This window comes from Lithobates pipiens, unplaced genomic scaffold, assembly GCF_037356315.1.
Source record: "Lithobates pipiens isolate NorthernLeopardFrog02 unplaced genomic scaffold, aLitPip1_a1.2 Scaffold_25, whole genome shotgun sequence".
NCBI lineage: Eukaryota > Metazoa > Chordata > Amphibia > Anura > Ranidae > Lithobates > Lithobates pipiens.
The window spans coordinates 125833651-125851841 of NW_027507787.1; the positions used below are offsets into that span (position 1 = coordinate 125833651).

General features: G+C 43.5%; 2 protein-coding genes across 5 annotated transcripts in view; one reads left to right on the plus strand and one right to left on the minus strand.

Moving 5' to 3' along the window:
* Positions 1 to 8635, minus strand: part of LOC143930490 (C-X-C motif chemokine 9-like) — a 58670-nt gene extending 50035 nt beyond the window's left edge. Inside the window, exon 1 of the mRNA XM_077454838.1 lies at positions 8480 to 8635. Within this exon, the coding sequence (XP_077310964.1) occupies positions 8480 to 8561 (82 nt within the window). The 5' untranslated portion in view covers positions 8562 to 8635. The remainder of the gene's footprint in view (positions 1 to 8479) is intronic.
* RASSF4 (Ras association domain family member 4) overlaps positions 1 to 18191 on the plus strand; it is an 855531-nt gene that overhangs the window by 214106 nt on the left and 623234 nt on the right. The window lies entirely within an intron of this gene.

Genomic DNA, 18191 nt, shown 5'->3' on the forward strand with positions numbered 1-18191 from the left:
GAGGAGTAGCGATGCCACATTTAAGAACATACTTTCTATCAGCCCAGCTCCAGCATTTGACTGGGGCTGGACTGGAAGAGGGTGGCTGCCCAAATCACAAATTGATGATTAATAATGCATATCATAGAACTCTAGCTGAAGTCCTGGAGGCTAACTCATTTGCTTGTAAATGCCCCACCAATGCTTTGGCAAGGAAAGTATGGCAGATAGCTAAGCAACTCTTGGCCTATGGGGGGGTAACTGAGTATACCCCCCTATGGAACAACGGAGAATTGGCCGAATTAAATAGTATAGCCCGGTCCCTGGAGTGGGAGAGGAGGGGGATTAGAAGACTGGTGCATCTCTATCAGGGGAACACTATGAAATCTTTTGAAGACCTTCGCCAGGAATTCGGCATCTCCAATAAAACATTTTATATATATTTGCAAGTGAGGCATGGGATACATTCACAGTATGGCACACTTATTATTGAGAGGACAAATAACCCCCTGTTACAGAGATTCATCGAGCAAGGACAAACAAAGGGCCAGATCTCTAGCCTATATACAAAACTCAGGGATAAAGTTTTGAATGGAGAGGGACCGGATAAGAGCAGGAGGGGATGGGAGGAAGACCTGGGACCAATTGAGCAGGAACAATGGGACGAGATCCTAGCACAGGGGAACCTGGTGTCTATCTCCCCATCGCAGCGTATGTCCCACAAGCTCTTCCTATATAGGGCATACTACACCCCCAAAAAAATGCGGAGGATAAGTAGAAAGTCTAACGGGGAGTGCCCTAGATGTAGAGCACCAGGAGATCTGCTCCATATGGTATGGAAGTGCCCAAAACTATACCGGTACTGGATAGAAATTGTGCACAGAATCAATAGAATCTTTAACATCACCTTAGAACCTGAAGCTAGGACTTGTCTATTAGGGATTATGGAAAGGGGTGGAATCTCTGCTGTAACAAAAATATCTATATTAAGGTGCCTGTATCAGGCCAGACGCTTAATTGCGATGAATTGGCAGGCAAAGAATCCTCCAGCACTGCAAGCATGGATAAATGCCATCAATTCTATAATTTGGTGTGAACGGGCAATGTATATTAGACAAAATAACCTTAAAAAATTCAAGCTGCTATGGAATCCATGGTTGAGGGACATCGGCTTCCCCCTAGACGAGATAGCGGAGGATAGGATCTAGAGCGCACCTATTGGTCAGGTTTGGTGCGGTCTGGGAGCCTACTGGAAGCTCCTTATTTCTGTTCCTGAATGGATTTGCCACTCCGGTATTGGATAGCCAAATAGGCTTGATTGGATTTAGCAGCGTGTGTTCGAAGAACAGGGGTATGGGGGGGAGGAGGGGATAGTCTTACAGGGGTGCTAGCGATAATTAGAGGGACAGATATGACTACGTCATTGGCGCTAAGTAGTATCTTTGGAAGTAAAATTCTGTATTTTTTGTTGATATGTATACCCCCTCTTTGTATGGAAAATCATGATTTATTTATGTATGTATAAGTTAAATCTCTTTTTCAATAAAAAACAATTAAAATAAAAAAAGGTTGCCGACCTTATCTTGCCATCGCAGAGGGAGCAGAGGATGAGACATCTCCTGGAGGCCTTGCAGAAAGGTCTGTGCAACACGTTCCCAGAGACTGGGAGGTTACAAACTCCTGGTCCTGGACAACGTGTTGCTGAGGCATCGGTCAGAAGGAGCGGTGGAGAAGGTGGCCGTCTGACCGATGCTTTCAGACAGTTTTTTAGTCCGCAGCCCCAAGGTATGATCGGTTCCAGCAACCATCACCAGCGTCTGATTTACATGGTGCAGGAATACCTAGGGGCAAGGTCAGACTTGGACACCTTTCCCACCGAAAATCCTCTGGCTTACTGGGTCTTGAGGATGGATCACTGGCCAGAGCTTGCACAGTATGCAATTGAGCTACTGGCCTGTCCTGCATCCAGCGTTCTTTCAGAACGCACCTTCAGTGCTGCTGGTGGCTTTGTTACCGATCACAGGGTGCGCCTGTCCACCAAATCAGTTGATCGACTGACCTTCATCAAGATGAATCAGTCTTGGATCACCCACAGCTACCAAGCACCTGAAGCTGATGTAACCGAATAATTTTTTTTGAAATATCACATCCCTTCAAGACTGCCTATGCTGATGTCAGTGACTGTCCTGTTATGTTGATTGTCTATCCTTCTTCCTCCTTCGCTGATATGTTGGAAGAACATTTCTGGTTCTGGTTGATGCCATCAGCCCAATTTTTCTGCCCCTGTTTAACAGGGGCGTTTGATTACAATTTTTGATGCAATGCTTTGCAGCAGGGCTAATTCCTGCACTACAACTAGAGTATATGGGAGAGGTTGCAGTGTGGTGGCACCAGCACCAGTGCCTAAGGCCCAATTTTTCTGCCCCTGTTTAACAGGGGCGTTTAATTACAATTTTTGATGCAATGCTTTGCAGCAGGGCTAATTCCTGCACTAAAACTAGAGTATATGGGAGAGGTTGCAGTGTCGTGGCACCAGCACCAGTGCCTAAGGCCCAATTTTTCTGCCCCTGTTTAACAGGGACATGTAATTACAATTCTTGATATAATATTTCACAGGAGGGCCCGTTCCAGTGCCCACCCAGAGTAATTGTGAGGACTTATAGTGTTGTGGCACCAGCACCACAACCACCAAAGGTCAATTTTTCTACCACTGTTCAACAATGGCATGTAATTACAATTCTTGATATAATCATTCACAGCAGGGCGCTCCAGCGCCCACCAAGAGTCACTTTGTTGTGGCAAAACCAACACCTTGTTCCGCCATTTCTGCAGAGCATATAGGGCAGGCCCCTACTTTCAAACATCCAACTTACAAACATCTTCTACTTGCAAACGGAAGGAGACAACAGCAAGTGAGATGAAAAAAGATGGACGACAAAACAAATTATACAGGGGTGATAACCCTTCCCTATGTTTTCCAAAAAGCTTAAAAATCGTTTTTTTGACTGGAGCTACACTTTAAAAATGTACAGTTGAAAATTACAAACAGATTCAACTTAACACAACAAACCTACACAGTCCCTGTCTTGTTTGCACCGCCTGTATACTGCTGTTCTGAGTATATAGGGCCTGGGGGCCACACGCATTTCCTTTTTTTTAATATGGGTACGGGGTTCCCCTTAATATGCGTACAAGACCCAAAGGGGCTGGTAATGGGCAGGGAGGGCTGCCCATGCCATTTTTCTCAATGATTTTCAACCATATTACAGGAACCAGATATAACATTAAAACCGCAAGCAGTTTTAAATGATGTTATTTCCGTTAAATGTCATTTTGTGCAGGGACTGTTCTAAACACGGGAAACACGTGGCACTTCACAGGCATACTACAGACACCCCCCAGGCACGATATTTAAAGGAATATTTCACTTTTTTTTTTTCACTTTAATCGTCATTAACCACTTTCAGACCGGACCAATTTGCTGGTCAAAGACCAGACCACTTTTTGCGATTCGGCACTGCGTCGTTTTAACTGACAATTGCGCGGTCGTGCGACGTGGCTCCCAAACAAAATTTACGTCCTTTTTTTCTCACAAATAGAGCTTTCTTTTGGTGGTATTTGATCACCCCTGCGGTTTTTATTTTTTGCGCTATAAACAAAAATAGAGCGACAATTTTGAAAAAAAACGCATTATTTTTTACCTTTTGTTATAATAAATATCCCCCAAAAATATATAAAAAAAACATTTTTTTCCCTCAGTTTAGGCCGATACGTATTCTTCTACATATTTTTGGTTGGTTTGCGCAAAAGTTATAGCGTTTACAAAATAGGGATAGTTTTATAGCATTTTTATTAATAATTTTTTTTTTTTTTACTAGTAATGGCGGCGATCAGCGATTTTTATTGTGACTGCGACATTGTCGGGGACCCATCGGACATTTTTGACACATTTTTGGGACCATTGTCATTTATACAGTAATCACTGCTATATAAATGCAGTGATTCCTGTGTAAATGACACTGGCAGTGAGGGGGTTAACCAGTGGGTGGCAGTGTAGGGGTTAAGTGTTCCTAGGGGTGTGTTACTAACTGTGGGGGGTTGGGCTTTCATTTAGTGAACACTGATCTCTGCTCCAATCACATGGAGCAGAGATCAGCGTCACTAGTTGCTAGGCAGAATGAAGAAATGCTGTTTACAACGGCATTTCTTCATTTGGCCGCTCCGTGAGACGATCACGGGGGTCCCGCCGGCGCGCTCCTGATGGCAGGGCGGCAAATTTAAAGGGACGTACATGTACGCCCATTTGCCTGCCCGTGCCATTCTGTCGACGTACATCGTCGTGCGCTGGTCGACAAGTGGTTAAAATCAGTGCTCCCGCCAAAACGGCCATTTTTAAAAACATTTTAGGCATTGACCCATGTCCCCTGGGGCAGGAGCCAGGTCCCCAAACCCTTTTTAGGACAGCATCTTGCATATTAGCCGTTAAAATTAGAACTTTTAATTTCGAACGTTTGAGTCCCATAGACTTCAATGGGGTTCTAAAATTCGTACAAATTTGGGGTCCGTTCGAAAGTTCTGGTGGGAACCGAACCGGGGGGGTGTTCGGCTCATCCCTAGTTCTGCGCATGCCTGTTTGTACTTTGTACAAAAGTCCTATGGTTTTCTGTACACACGATCAGATTTTGCTCCATCGGACTTTTGTTGCCAGAAAGTTTGTCCATTCGCACAGCCAACAAAATTCTGATGAAAACCAAAAAAGTTTGTCCGATGGAGCGTACACACGGCCGGATGCTCCAAAACAGCTAATTTGCATGTTTGTTGTCAAAAAGTCTGATCGTGTGTATGGGCCTTTAGAGTCTTTTTGTTGTCACCTGTCTCCAAGCTTGCCTCAACCTGCTGTTGTTGATAGGCACATTTTCCTTGCAAGGAATGTTTAAAATGCAATTATATTTTTTATGGAAACAGTGTTACTGTTTACATGTGCAATTCAACGAAGAATAACCTCAGATTTTTGTTGTTTTATTAACTCAATACAAATACAGTATACATCATTTGGATGTTTAACAATCTTTGTTGCACACTTCACACTGAATTTTCAGTTAGAGAATGGGTTTGCCTTTGCAATTTTGTTTGTTGATGCACTTTAATATAATAAAAAAATAAAAAATAAAAAATTTGAATCATGAATTGAGTTTTTTATAAAAATAATAGCAGATTTTTAAAAAATTTTTTTGGGGGGGGGGGGGGTCGTCCAGCCCTAGTAGCTTGCTGTACAGTCGGACACACAGCAACACCGATCTCGGTAAAGAGCCTCTTTACCATGTGATCAGCTGTGTCCAATCTCGGCTGATCACAGTGTAAACAGTAAGAGACATTTATGGGCCTTTTCTCACTCGCGAAATGGCGCTACCCTCTAATTCGCTGGAGAAACTTTTTTTTTTTACCCAGCGAATTAGAGGGTAGCGCCATTCCCACTTTTCTTCTTTTTTTCATTCTTTTTACTCTACCCAAGGGTAGAAGTAAATTGTAGAGGCAGCTCTAACCCCCTAAATCATAAGAGTATACATATATATTTATTTTTATTTTTGCTTTATATATTCCGTAGCACAGTATCATCCCCCTTTTTTCTTTTCTCTCTCGCGTATGCCCCCATGGCCACCAGGGATGCCACACAGTGCCCTAAAATATGCCAGTGCCCAAAAATGGTGCCAGTCAGTGCCCACTAAAAATGCATGCCAGATGTCTCCAGTGCCACCCATCAGTGTCCATCGGTGCCACCTTTCAGTGCCTTTCACCTCCTTTAAGTGCCCATCACCAGTGCCCCTCAGTGTCACCTCATCAGTGCAGCCTCAGAAGTGCCTCTCAGTGAAGGAGAAAACTTACTTAATTACAAAATTTTATAACAGAAACAAAGAAAACTTAATTTTTTTTATACATTTTCAGTCTTTCGGCTCAAAAAAAAAAAAACCCCAGCAGTGATCAAATACCACCAAAAGAAAGCTCTATTTGTGGGAACAAAATTATAAAAAATTTGTTTGGGTACAGTATAGCATGACTGCACAATTGTCATTCAAAATGCGACAGCGCTGAAAGCTGAAAATTGGCCTGGGCAGGAAGGGGGTCTAAGTGCCTGGTATTGAAGTGGTTAATCTCCTTTAATATTGTTAATGGTGTGCTACGATGAAATGCAGAGGCTGTATATACTTGAGAACATATCTTAATGAAGAATTTAGGGGTGGATTGAGTGGTAAAGTGTGTTTCTTGAAGACACAAGATGTGTGCCTTCCAAGAAGCAAAGGAACAACATTTTTTTTGTGCGTTTTTATGGGACGTTAAATCCCTGTACATTCAGGGATAATATGTTTAAGGGAGCCATGGCATTAAGGAGTTATAAAATATGGTATCATGTAGTCAAAAACTGCGTAAGAAAGAATTTGCCTCTGGAAGGAGGGGGATAAAGAAACATAAAAAAGGAAGAAGATCCAGAAGAAAAAGTACATTTTAAATGTCATGAATAGTAGATAAAATATGTATAAACTTATAACATATCCGTTGAGGGGAGGAAAAAAATCTCTGTCCAAGGGTACATTAGCTATTGTCAGTTGCCCAATAATACACTGAACAATCGAGGGTAGCAAGAAGGGAGTTCAGGGAACAACACCAATCATATGGTATAGATGAGCAGTTATTGGCCATCTCTGTATCTTGTGATCCCTGTGACCAATCATAGCTAGCAACACAGTTGTACACAATGAATGGCATGAATCAAAACCATCCACTGTTTATAATTTTCATGTGATCTTCTGTGATTGGTCATAGTGATCAGATGGAACAGGCAGTGAACCCACAGACATCAGGTGTGTTCGGCTGTGTTTGGTCATATGACGTCCACCCAGAACGTCGAATGCCCCACCAGCCTATTGTCAAATGACAGACAAAATGGTTAAATAACAAATATGTCAATAATTACCTGCTCTGTGCAGTGATTGTGTACAAAGCAGCTCCAATCCTTCTTTCCTTTGGTACCCTGTCTGCGCTGGCCTCTTCCTCTTATCGAGTGCCCCTGTAGCATACAGTCACACATGGAGTGCAGCTTGGCCCCACCCCCTCTGTCTCCTTGATGGCTCACCGCCTGGGATTGACAGTAGCAGGAGCCAATGGCTCCCGCTGCTGTCTCAGCCAATGAGGAGGACGAGACCCAGGAGAGCTTCTACTCTCATGCACATTGCTGTATCGATATGAACTTAGGTAAGTATTAGGAGGGGCTGTTGCATACAGAAGGTTTTTTACCTTCATGCATAGAGTGCATGAAGGAAAAAAGAATTGGACCTTTGATAGGGTGGCACAGTGGTGTAGTTGTTAGCACTTTCGCCTAGCAGTAAAAAGGGTTGCTGGTTCAAATCCCAACCACGACACTACCTGCCTGGAGTTTGCATGTTCTCCCTGTGCCTGCATGGGTTTCCTCCAAATACTCCAATTTCCTCCCACACTCCAAAGACATGCTGGTAGGTTAATTGTCTTCTGTCCAATATTGGCCCTAGGAATGGGGACCTTAGATTGTGGGCTCCTTGAGGATAGGGACCGATGTGAGTGTGCAGTGTTCAGGGATAGGGATAATTGTAGACACTCACTCAGGATGGACTTATGTCTTTATTCAACCGTACTAAATATAACACTATAATCGCTTTGAATTTATTCAGCTTCAAATGAGAGTAGAGGGAATTCTGAGATGAGAATTCCATGATTACAACACTCACTCATAGTTAACAAAAGGAAACTCTCTGGTCTGGTTTACACATAAAAGTTTCCAATTAGTTACTGGGAATTCTTTTTTAATTTAAGTATACTTTAGAAAATAAAAACATAAATAACCTGCCAATGCTCAGCGCAATAAAGAGAACGTATAATAATTATTGTATTCACTTTTAACAGTAAAGTGTTTGGTCACCAACTTTCACATGTACATGCTATATAACATTTGCAAGTGTGTCATTAAAAATCAATCAACTGCAAGAAATTTTTAGTCGTGATGCTGATTTAATCTTCAATCTCAGACCGTATATGTCATATTGGACTAATGTCCTAGGAGGTTCAGATAAGCAATTGTGGCAAAATACAAAGAATATTATTTCACGTACTGTATATATCACTCTTGCAGTCATGGTTCTATCTTTTGGAATCTTGCATTACACAGGTGTAACTAGTAACTCATGAAGAGCACAGCCAACAACCTTGTAATCTAGTACCGCATATATTTTACATTCTTCTCACTATTGCTAAACAACATTATTTCCCAACTTCATATCCTTGATCACAATATAACATCTGTCCTTATATGCTTTATATATACAAGAGTAAAGCTTCCTATATACTATATCTTTTTTTGTAATAACCGGAAATTAAAATATAATAAACATGTCCATACATTTAAATCTGCATATTTATAAGTATAGTTGTTGGCTAATTTTTTGTTCATAGATTGTCAATATACAATACATACATGATTGCTTGGTCTTGCATTGATGTTTCTCTCCAAAGACGGCAGGCAGCAGAGATATCAATACAAACATCCACAGCTCCATTGCAATGCTTCGCTAGCTTCCAAGACAAATGAAAGTAGTTTGAAGGTTCGCAGTTTTATACACTTTACTTCCTGTTCTCCTACACACAGGTATAGCTTGGGGGAAGGGAAGATTGCTGTCATGTGTTTTCAACCTTAAGGTAGTATTAAACCATCAGTAAAAAGTACATCTCACTTTAAACGCATATTATATCTTCCATTAATACAGCATGGGGCATGGGGTCTTTGGTCTTTAATCATGTGATATAAATCCAGTGGCGGCCCGTCCATTGGGGGCGCAGGGGCACCGCCCCCCAAAGCTACTCATAAAAATAAATACTGGCTCTTTAACCGTGTGCGGGATGCCGGACACACAGGTGTATGGGAAGCATTACGTGCTGCAATCACTGAAAAAAATCAAATAAAATAATAGCCCTTAAAATGGTTGTAAACTCTTATGCTCCGTACACACGAGCGGATTTTCCTTTTTCCTACTTTTTCTGACGGAATTCCGCTCAAGCTTGGTTTGCATGCACCCAGTCACACAAAAGTTGTCTGAACTTTCGACCGTCAAGAACGCGGTGATGTACAACACCACGATGAGCCAAGAAAATTAAGTTCAATGCTTCCGAGCATGTGTCAAATTGTTTCCGAGCATGCGTAGGGATTATGCGCGTCGGAATTTATGCAGATGATCGGAATTTCCAATCTGAACTTTTTCTGAACGGAAAAAATAGAGAACCTGCTCTCAATCGTTTGCTGGCTGGAATTTTGTCAGCAAAAGTCAGATTGGCGCATATACACACTTCCGAGCATGTGTCGAATTGTTTCCGAGCATGCGTAGGAATTTTGCGCTTCGGAATTTGTACAGACAATCAGAATTTACGATCGGAACTTTTTCTGAATGAAAAAATAGAGAACCTGATCTCAATCTTTTGCTGGTGGGAATTCTGCCAGCAAAAGTCCGATGGCGCATACACACGATTGGGATTTCTGACCAAAAGCTCACATCCGACTTTTGGTGGCAGAATTTCTGATCGTGTGTATGGGGCTTTACACACCACTTTTACCTACTGGTAAGCCTATAATAAGGCTTACCTGTAGGTACTGGTCCAGAGGTGGATGACAGACGACTTGCTGTGAAAGCTGTGAGTATGAGGGGGTAGAGGGGGGACATCTAATGTAAAGGGGGAGTCTGATGGCGACATCGGCTGTAAAGGGAGACTCTGATGGGGAGATATGATGTCAAGGGGGACTCTGATGGGGATATCTGATGTAAAGAGGGACTCTGGTGGAACATCTGATGTAAAGGGGGGCTCTGTTGGTGACATGTGATGTAAAGGAGGACTCTGATGATGACAGCTAATGTAAAGGGGGGCTCTGATGGGGACATATAATATAAAGGGGAGCTCTGATAGTGACATCTAATGTAAAGGAGGACTCTGATGGTGATCGCTAATGTAAAGGAGGGCTCTGATGGGGACTTCTAATGTAAAGGGGGGCTCTGATGGGGACATCTGATGTAAATGGGGGCATCTGCTGTAAGGGAGGAATCAGATGGAGACATCTAATATAAAGGGGGACTCTTTTGGTGACATCTGATGTAAAGGAGGACTCTGATGGGGACACCTAATGTGAAGTTGGACTCTGATGGGTACATCTAATATAAAGGGGGATACTGATGGGGACATCTGCTATAAAGGACGACTCTGATGGGGACATCTGCTGTAAAGCACGACTCTGATGGGGACATCTACTGTAAAGGACGACTCTGATGGGGACATCTGATGTAAAGGGGGACTCTGATGGGAACATCTGATGTAAAGGGGGACTCTGATGAGGATACTTGATTTATAGGGGGATACTGATGGGGTCACCTGAGGTATAGGAGGAAGCTGATGGGGACACCTGTGGTAAAGGGGGCACCTGTTGTAAAGAGGGACTCTGATTGGGACATATAATTTAAAAGGGGGCTCTGAAGGGGACACCTTATGTTAAGTGGATTTATTTTCTTTTACTTGAAATGTGGATGCTATTGGCCTACTGTAATGGGCACAGTGAGGCTGCATATGATGGGCACAGTGAGGCTGCAACTGATGGGCACAGTGAGGCTGCATATGATGGGCACAGTTTTATCTAGCAGTAATGATGCATCTTCACCTATTAAATGTCTATTTACAGTCCTACATTACTAACAGTTTAATTTTTCAGTTTGTTTGCACCCCCCCCCCCCCAAAAAAAAAAGGCCACTGTATAAATGACGGGTCTGTACAAGGTTCTAGATCAGGGGTCTCAAAGTACCGACCATTTACAGCTGTGGAACGGTTACAAATGGCCCGCAGGCAGGGCCAATCCTAGGTGGTTGACAGTGGCTGAGCTTTCTCTCTCTGTCTCCTTTCTCCCGCATGCTGCTGCAGCCCTGTGTGCACAACACAGGAGAGCAGAGTGGAGGGATGATCCACCCATTGCCCCACCCACCTAGTTCTATCGAGACGCACCTGCTAGCAAATAGTGCCCTGGATGAACTGCGCATGTGCTGTACGTAATACCACAACAGCTGACTTTACGATCAGCTGTTGTGTCAGCGATACGGCGCCTGCGCACAATAGCCATCTGAAGGCGTCTTTCAGTTAGATTTTGCTGAGGGACGTTCATGTAGGTGAGGGGGGGGGGGGGGGGGGCACGTCATTTAACATGTAGGGGGCTGATGTTTTCATTGATGGCCAGTGCTGATCTAACATGAAGGGGGCGGATGTTTTCAAGGGTGGCCACTGCTGCAAAGTTGGGGGCAGAATTTTAAATGTTTATCTAGCTAAATAGGCCCTCCAGGAAGAATAGCAGATAAAGATTTATTTAGCAGATTTGTTTGGGCATCATTAAAAATTCCGCCCCCATCTTTGCAGCATTGGCCATAACTGAAATCATCCACACCCTTCATGTTAAATTCTACCCTTCACCTATATGAACACTCAGCGTGAGGCCTGAAAAATGTCTTCAGTTGGCTATTGTGCGCAGGCGCCATCTCGCTGACACAACACCTGATCGTAAAATCAGCTGTTGTGCTATTACGTATGGCGCATGCACAGTTCGTCCCAGGCACTATTTGATAGCGGGCACTTCTCGACAGAACACCGGCCCTGGATCCAGGGTCCTGATGCCACCTCAGGGCGGAAGATTGTTGTGCTCTCAGAGTGCCCTGCTACTAGGCCTGTGATGAAGCCAGAACCTGACAGGAGGAGAGGACTCTGGAGGCAGAAGATCAGGCCACCAGCTGACTGCCAGGAGGAGAGGTAAGTGAGCCATCACACAGAGGCTGAGCAAAGTCCTTGGTTGCGTGACTGGGGTTGAAATTTCTAAAGAGGGGGTATTTGTGGAGTGTTTGTGTGTGGGGGCGATATTTGTGAAGTGGAGTGTGGGGGGGGGGTATTTGTGGAGTGTAGGGGATAATGCTGGGTCTTAATAGTATGTCCACTGACACCAGTGCTTGGGATTAATATTGCATCTACTGACAGCAGTGCTGGGGGTAAATACTGCGTCTGTTGACACCAGTGCTGGGGTTTAATAGTGCGTCCGCAGACACCAATGCTGGGGGTTAATATTGCGTGGGCTGACACCACTGCTGGGGTTTAATATTGCGTCCACTGACACCAATGCTGAGGGTTAATATTGCGTCCGCTGACACCAATGCTAGGGGCTAGTATTGCATCTGCTGACACCAGTGCTGGGGGGTTAATATTGCATCTGTTGACACCAGTACTGGGGATTAATAGTGCGTCCGCTGACACCAATGCTGGGGGTTAATATTGCGTCCGCTGACACTAGTGCTGGGGGTTAATATTGCATCCACTGACACCAATGCTCAGGATTAATATTGCGTCTGCTGACACCAATACTCAGGTTAATGTTGCGTCTGCTGACACCAGTGCTGGGGGCTAATGGTGCGTCTGCTGACACCAATGTTGGGAGAAAGGACAGTTTGCATGCCGCCCCCATTGTGTGTGAAAATTTGTCCTGTGGTCCTCAGGTAATTTGACTTTGAGACCCCTGCTCTAGATTGCCAACATTCCTATCAGTACATTAAAACATTAACCACTTCAGCCCTGGACCAATTGTCAGCCTAAGGACCAGAGGTCTTTTTACAATTTCGCACTGCACTGCTTTAACTGGTAATTACGCGGTCATGCAATGTTGTACCCAAACGAAATTTGCGTCCTTTTCTTCCCCACAAATAGAGCTTTCTTTTGATGGTATTTGATTGCCTCTGCGATTTTTATTTTTTGCGATATAAATGGAAAAAGACCGAAAATTTCGAGGAAAAAAATATATTTTCTACTTTTTGTTATAAGAAAAATCGAATAAACTCAATTTTAGTCATACATTGAGGGCAAAATGTATTCAGCCACATGTCTTTAGTAAAAAAATGTCAATAAGCGTATATTTATTGGTTTGCGCAAAAGTTATAGCGTCTACAAACTAGAGTACATTTTCTGGAATTTGCACAGCTTTTAATTTATGACTGCCTATCTCATTTCTTGAGGTGCTAAAATGGCAGGGCAGTACAAACCCCCCCCCCCCCTCAAATGACCCCATTTTGGAAAGTAGACACCCAAGGAAATTGCTGAGGGGCATGTTGAGCCCATTGAATATTTTTTTTTTTGTCCCAAGTGCTTGAATAATGACACAAAAAAAAAAGTTTACAAACAGTTGTCACTAAATGATATATTGCTCACACATGCCATAGTTATATGTGGAATTGCTCCCCAAAATATATTCTGCTGCTTCTCTTGAGTACAGGGATACCACATATGTGGGACTTTTTGGGAGTCTAGCTGCGTACAGGACCCCAAAAACCAATCACTGCCTTCAGGATTTCTAAGGGTGCAAATTTTTGATTTCACTCCTCACTACCTATCACAGTTTTGAAGGCCATAAAATGCCAAAATAGCACAAAACCCCCCAAATGACCCCATTTTGGAAAGTAGACACCCCAAGCTATTTACTGAGAGGCATGTTGAGTCCATGAAATATTTTATATTTTGCCACAAGTTGCGGGAATATTACAAACTTTTTTTTTTTTTGCACAAAGTTGTCACTAAATGATATATTGCTCACACATGCTATGGGCATAAGTGAAATTACACCCCAAAATAAATTCTGCTGCTTCTCCCGAGTATGGGGATACCACACATGGGGGACTTTTTGGGAGCCTAGCCACGTACGGGACCCCGAAAACCAAGCACTGCCTTCAGGATTTAAATATAAAACACTACCAAAAAAAACTGTTAGCGATTTGTGTGCCTATGTGTACCTACATGTCAGTGTAGTGTTTGGTGCACTTACTATGTCCTCTCCTCCCAGTCCGGTCAAAAAGACCACCCCGTGGTGAATGACATCACTTCCTCCCTGCCTGTGTTTACACTACACAGGCGGGGGAAGCTTCTCATTCGCCAGGAGCGATCGAGAGGGGATGGCCAGAAACCAACAGCCATCCCCTCATCCCGAATCGCTCCTGAAGCGAAACGGACCTCCGCATCCAGTGGGAGGGGGTCCGATCGGACCCCCCACCCGCTGGAAGGCAAGCACGTACATGTACGTGCTTGTGCCTGTCGGTGCCATTCTGCCGACGTACATTGCCATGCGGCGGTCAGTGAATGTCAGTGAATAAATAAAAAAACAGGGCCATTACAAGACCTCAAGTGGGAGTTGTATGCTAACTAAGATTTAGGTAAAAAAAACTAATAGCACTTAGGCCAATAATCTAAAACTTTAAAATGAATTAAGCAGAAACTTTTATTAGAAAAAATATTAACCCCCTAGCACGTCTACACCCTAGTGAAAAATTCCCATAACATCAAAGTAAAAGCTAATAACTAGGACTGTCCTGTTGGTCTCACACCAGTGATTAATCATGTGCTGCTGCTTAATAATTTCCAAAAAAGCATGTACCTCCCTCTAGCGCCATATACAAGGGTGGCAATTATTAAGCAGCCAAAACGTATTCTGCTCCATTTCATTGGTAAAAATAACCCAAATCAGTGTAGTGTATATTATTTATTCTGCAAACTATGCTTATACTGTATATATTTGAAAATTGATGATCAGTCCTGATGTACTAATCTCCCATTTCTTGGGGCCCTAAAATGCAAAGAAGGTACAAATATGCCCAAAATAACCCCTTTTTGGAAAGTAGACAGTATAAGGTATTTAGTAAGAGGCATGGTGAGTTTTTTGAACTTATACATCATTACAGTACATGGTGAGGTTGAAAAAAAGACACAAGTCCCTCAAGTACAACCTATGTGTGTGATTATATGTCAGTATTACATTGTACAGTATATCCCTGTATGTTGTGGTCATTCAGGTGCTTATCTAATAGTTTTTTAAACTATCGATGCTCCCCACTGAAACCACCACCTGTGGAAGGGAATTCCAAATCCTTTCCGCACTTACAGTAAAGATCCCTGTATGCAGTTTATAGTAAAACCTCTTTTCTTCTAATTTTAATGAGTGGCCACGAGTCTTGTTAAACTCCCTTCCGCAGAAAAGTGTTATCCCTATTGTGGGGTCACCAGTATGGTATTTGTAAATTGAAATCCTATCCCCTCTCAAGCGTCTCTTCTCCAGATAGAATAAGTTCAGTGCTCGCAACCTTTCTTCATAACTAATATCCTCCAGTCCCTTTATTAGCTTTGTTGCCCTTCTCTGTATTCGCTCCATTTCCAGTACATCCTTCCTGAGGAATCGTGCCCAGAACTGAAAAGCATACTCCAAGTGAGGCGGGACCAGTGTCTTGTAGATTGGAAGAATTATCGCTTCATCTCTTGAGTTAAAGGGATTGTAAAGGTAAATGTTTTTTCACCTTAATGCATTCTATGCATTAAGGTGAAAAAACATCTCACACTGCCAGCGCCCCCAGTCCCCCCGTTTTACTTATCTGACCCCTCGAAAGTCCTGCACTGGCCCCCGCCATCCTCTTCGCTGCTCAGCCTGGCCGCTGATTGGCTGGAGTGGATGGATTGAAAGCAGCGCAGCCGTTGGCTCGGGCTGCTGTTAATCACATCCAATGACGCAGTACGCCGGGGTGGGCCGTGTGATACAGCGAGCGGCTATAGCTGGCTGTATCACGGGAGTGCGCCTGCAGGAGGAAGCAGAGACAGCCGCCGAGGGACCCCAAAAGAGCAGGTTCGGGGCCACTCTGTGCAAAACGAGCTGCACAGTGGATGTAAGTATAACATGTTTGTTATTTAAAAAAAAAAAATACTTTACAATCCCTTTAATCTCCTTTTTAATGCATGTCAATATTCTGTTTGCTTTGTTAGCAGCAGCTTAGCATTGCATGCCATTGCTAAGCCTATCATCTACTAGGACCCCAGGTCCTTTTCCATCGTTGATCCCCATAGAGGTTCTCCCCCCAGTGAGTAGATTGCATTCATATTTTTGCCACCCAAATGCATTGTTTTACATTTTTCCACATTAAACCTCATTTTCCATGTAGTTGCCCACCCCATTAATTTATTTAGATCTTCTGCGGAGAAGTTTGTGCCCTGCTTAGCTTAGTATTGTCCGCAAATACAGAAATGTAACTCTTTACCCCATCCTCCAGGTCGTTTAGGAACAAATTAAATAGGATTGGTTGCAGCACAGAACCCTGGGGGACCCCACTTTCCCCCCCTGACCATTCCGAGTATTCCTCATTTATCACTACCCTCTAAACTCACCCTTGTAGCCAGTTTTCAATCCATGTACTCACACTATGGTCCATGCCAAGGGACCTTATTTTGGACCAGTAAACGTTTATGGAGAACTGTGTCAAATGCTTTTGCAAAATCCAGATACACCACATCTATGGGCATTCCTTTATCTAGATGTCACCTTAAAGTTACATATATAGTTACATACATACCGCCTCATAGAAGGTTAATGGATAGGTTTGGCAAGAACGATTCTTCATGAATCCATGCTGATTACTGCTGATACCATTTTCATTACTAGAATTCTCTAAAGTTCCCACATGCCCTCTTCTGCTGCCAAGTGCCTCATGTCCATCAGAGTACAAGAACTGTTGCCGATTACACCATTGAATTATGTACTCTGGCAGCAAAGTTTGCTTGGAACAATTAGACTCACGTGGCTGCTTTTTCTCATGGTCTCTCGGATATCATCAAGGATGAGATAGTAGCCCGACATATACTGACTGAGCTGGAGAAGTTGATCACAATCTGCCATCCTCATTGACTTCAGACTCAGAGAAAGACTCCCTTTTATGAAGTGCTTGCAGATCCTCATGTACATTTGTCTCTGAACTTTGAAGTCCCACCCTTGCCTCCCTCACCTCTCATTCCTCCTGGTACAGAGTCAGTCTGTGAAGATTAACCCATGCACTTGGGCTTCACGCAACTCTTTGTGGATGAGAGAACCCTTAGGAGGAGGGAGAGATTGTGCCTTTATTATGGCCACACAGGTCACTTTTTGAAGTCTTGTCCTACCTGTCCATGGAACGCCCGAACTTTGAGGTCCTGTCATGGACAGATCTTTCTTGGGTTGCGTTGTCCGTTAAGATACAGGCTTTAATCGACTCTGGGGTGGCAGGCCTGTTCATTGATGCTGCCTTTGTATCAAAAGCAGTCGATTCCGCTGCAGCTGCTCATGTGACTCATGAGTGTTCCATTGTCCATGGCTGTAGGGGCTCTTCACCATGAGATAATCCAATTCCAAGTTATTTCCTCACCTACATTTCCACTGGTTATTGGTTATCCTTGGTTACAGAGGCACAACACCTCTTTTTATTGGCTCTGTGCTGAGATTCTCTCCTGGTCAGCACAATGCAGTAAGACATGCTTAGAGAAGGTAGCCAAGGTCCTGTGCACCTCTTCACTCTCCTCCATGCCGGAGGAGTACCGCCATTTTAGCAATGTCTTTGAGAAAGGTCAAGCCGGTAGTTTGCCTCCACACTGGTCGTATGATTGCGCAATTGACCTTCAACATGGTGCCATACTCCCTCGTGGCCGGGTTTACCGTTGGAGGATAAGGCCATTGAGAAGTATGTTGCAGATGCACTTTTTCGAAGTTTCATCCATAAATCCTCATCTCCTGATGGTGCTGGTTTCTTCTTTGTGAAGAAGAGTGATGAACTGAGACCTTGTATTGATTATAGGGGTCTCAACCGTTTCAGGATTAAGAATGCCTAACCGATTCCATTGATTACAGAGTTATTTGTCCGCCTCAAGAGAGCAACGGCTTTCGCGAAGCTTGATTTGAGAGGGGCATACAATCTCATGAGGAGTAAGGAGGGCGACGAGTGAAAAACTGCATTTAATACCAGAACAGGCCATCATGAGTACCTCGTAATGCCTTTTGGCCTTTGTAACGCCCCAACAGTTTTCCAGGAATTTATTAGCAATGTCCTCAGAAAATTGTTGCAGTTATGTCTGGTGGTTTATCTCAATGATATCCTCATATTTTCCAAGTTCCTGGAGAGCCACCACACAGATGTCTGTCGTGTGCTTCAGAAACTAAGACAGAACAATCTCTATTATATATAAATTGGAGAAGTGCGAATTCCATCGTGAACAGGTTAAATTCCTGGGTTATGTTATTTCCACTGCTGGTTTTTCGATGGACCCAGAGAAACTTTCAGCAGTCCTACAGTGGC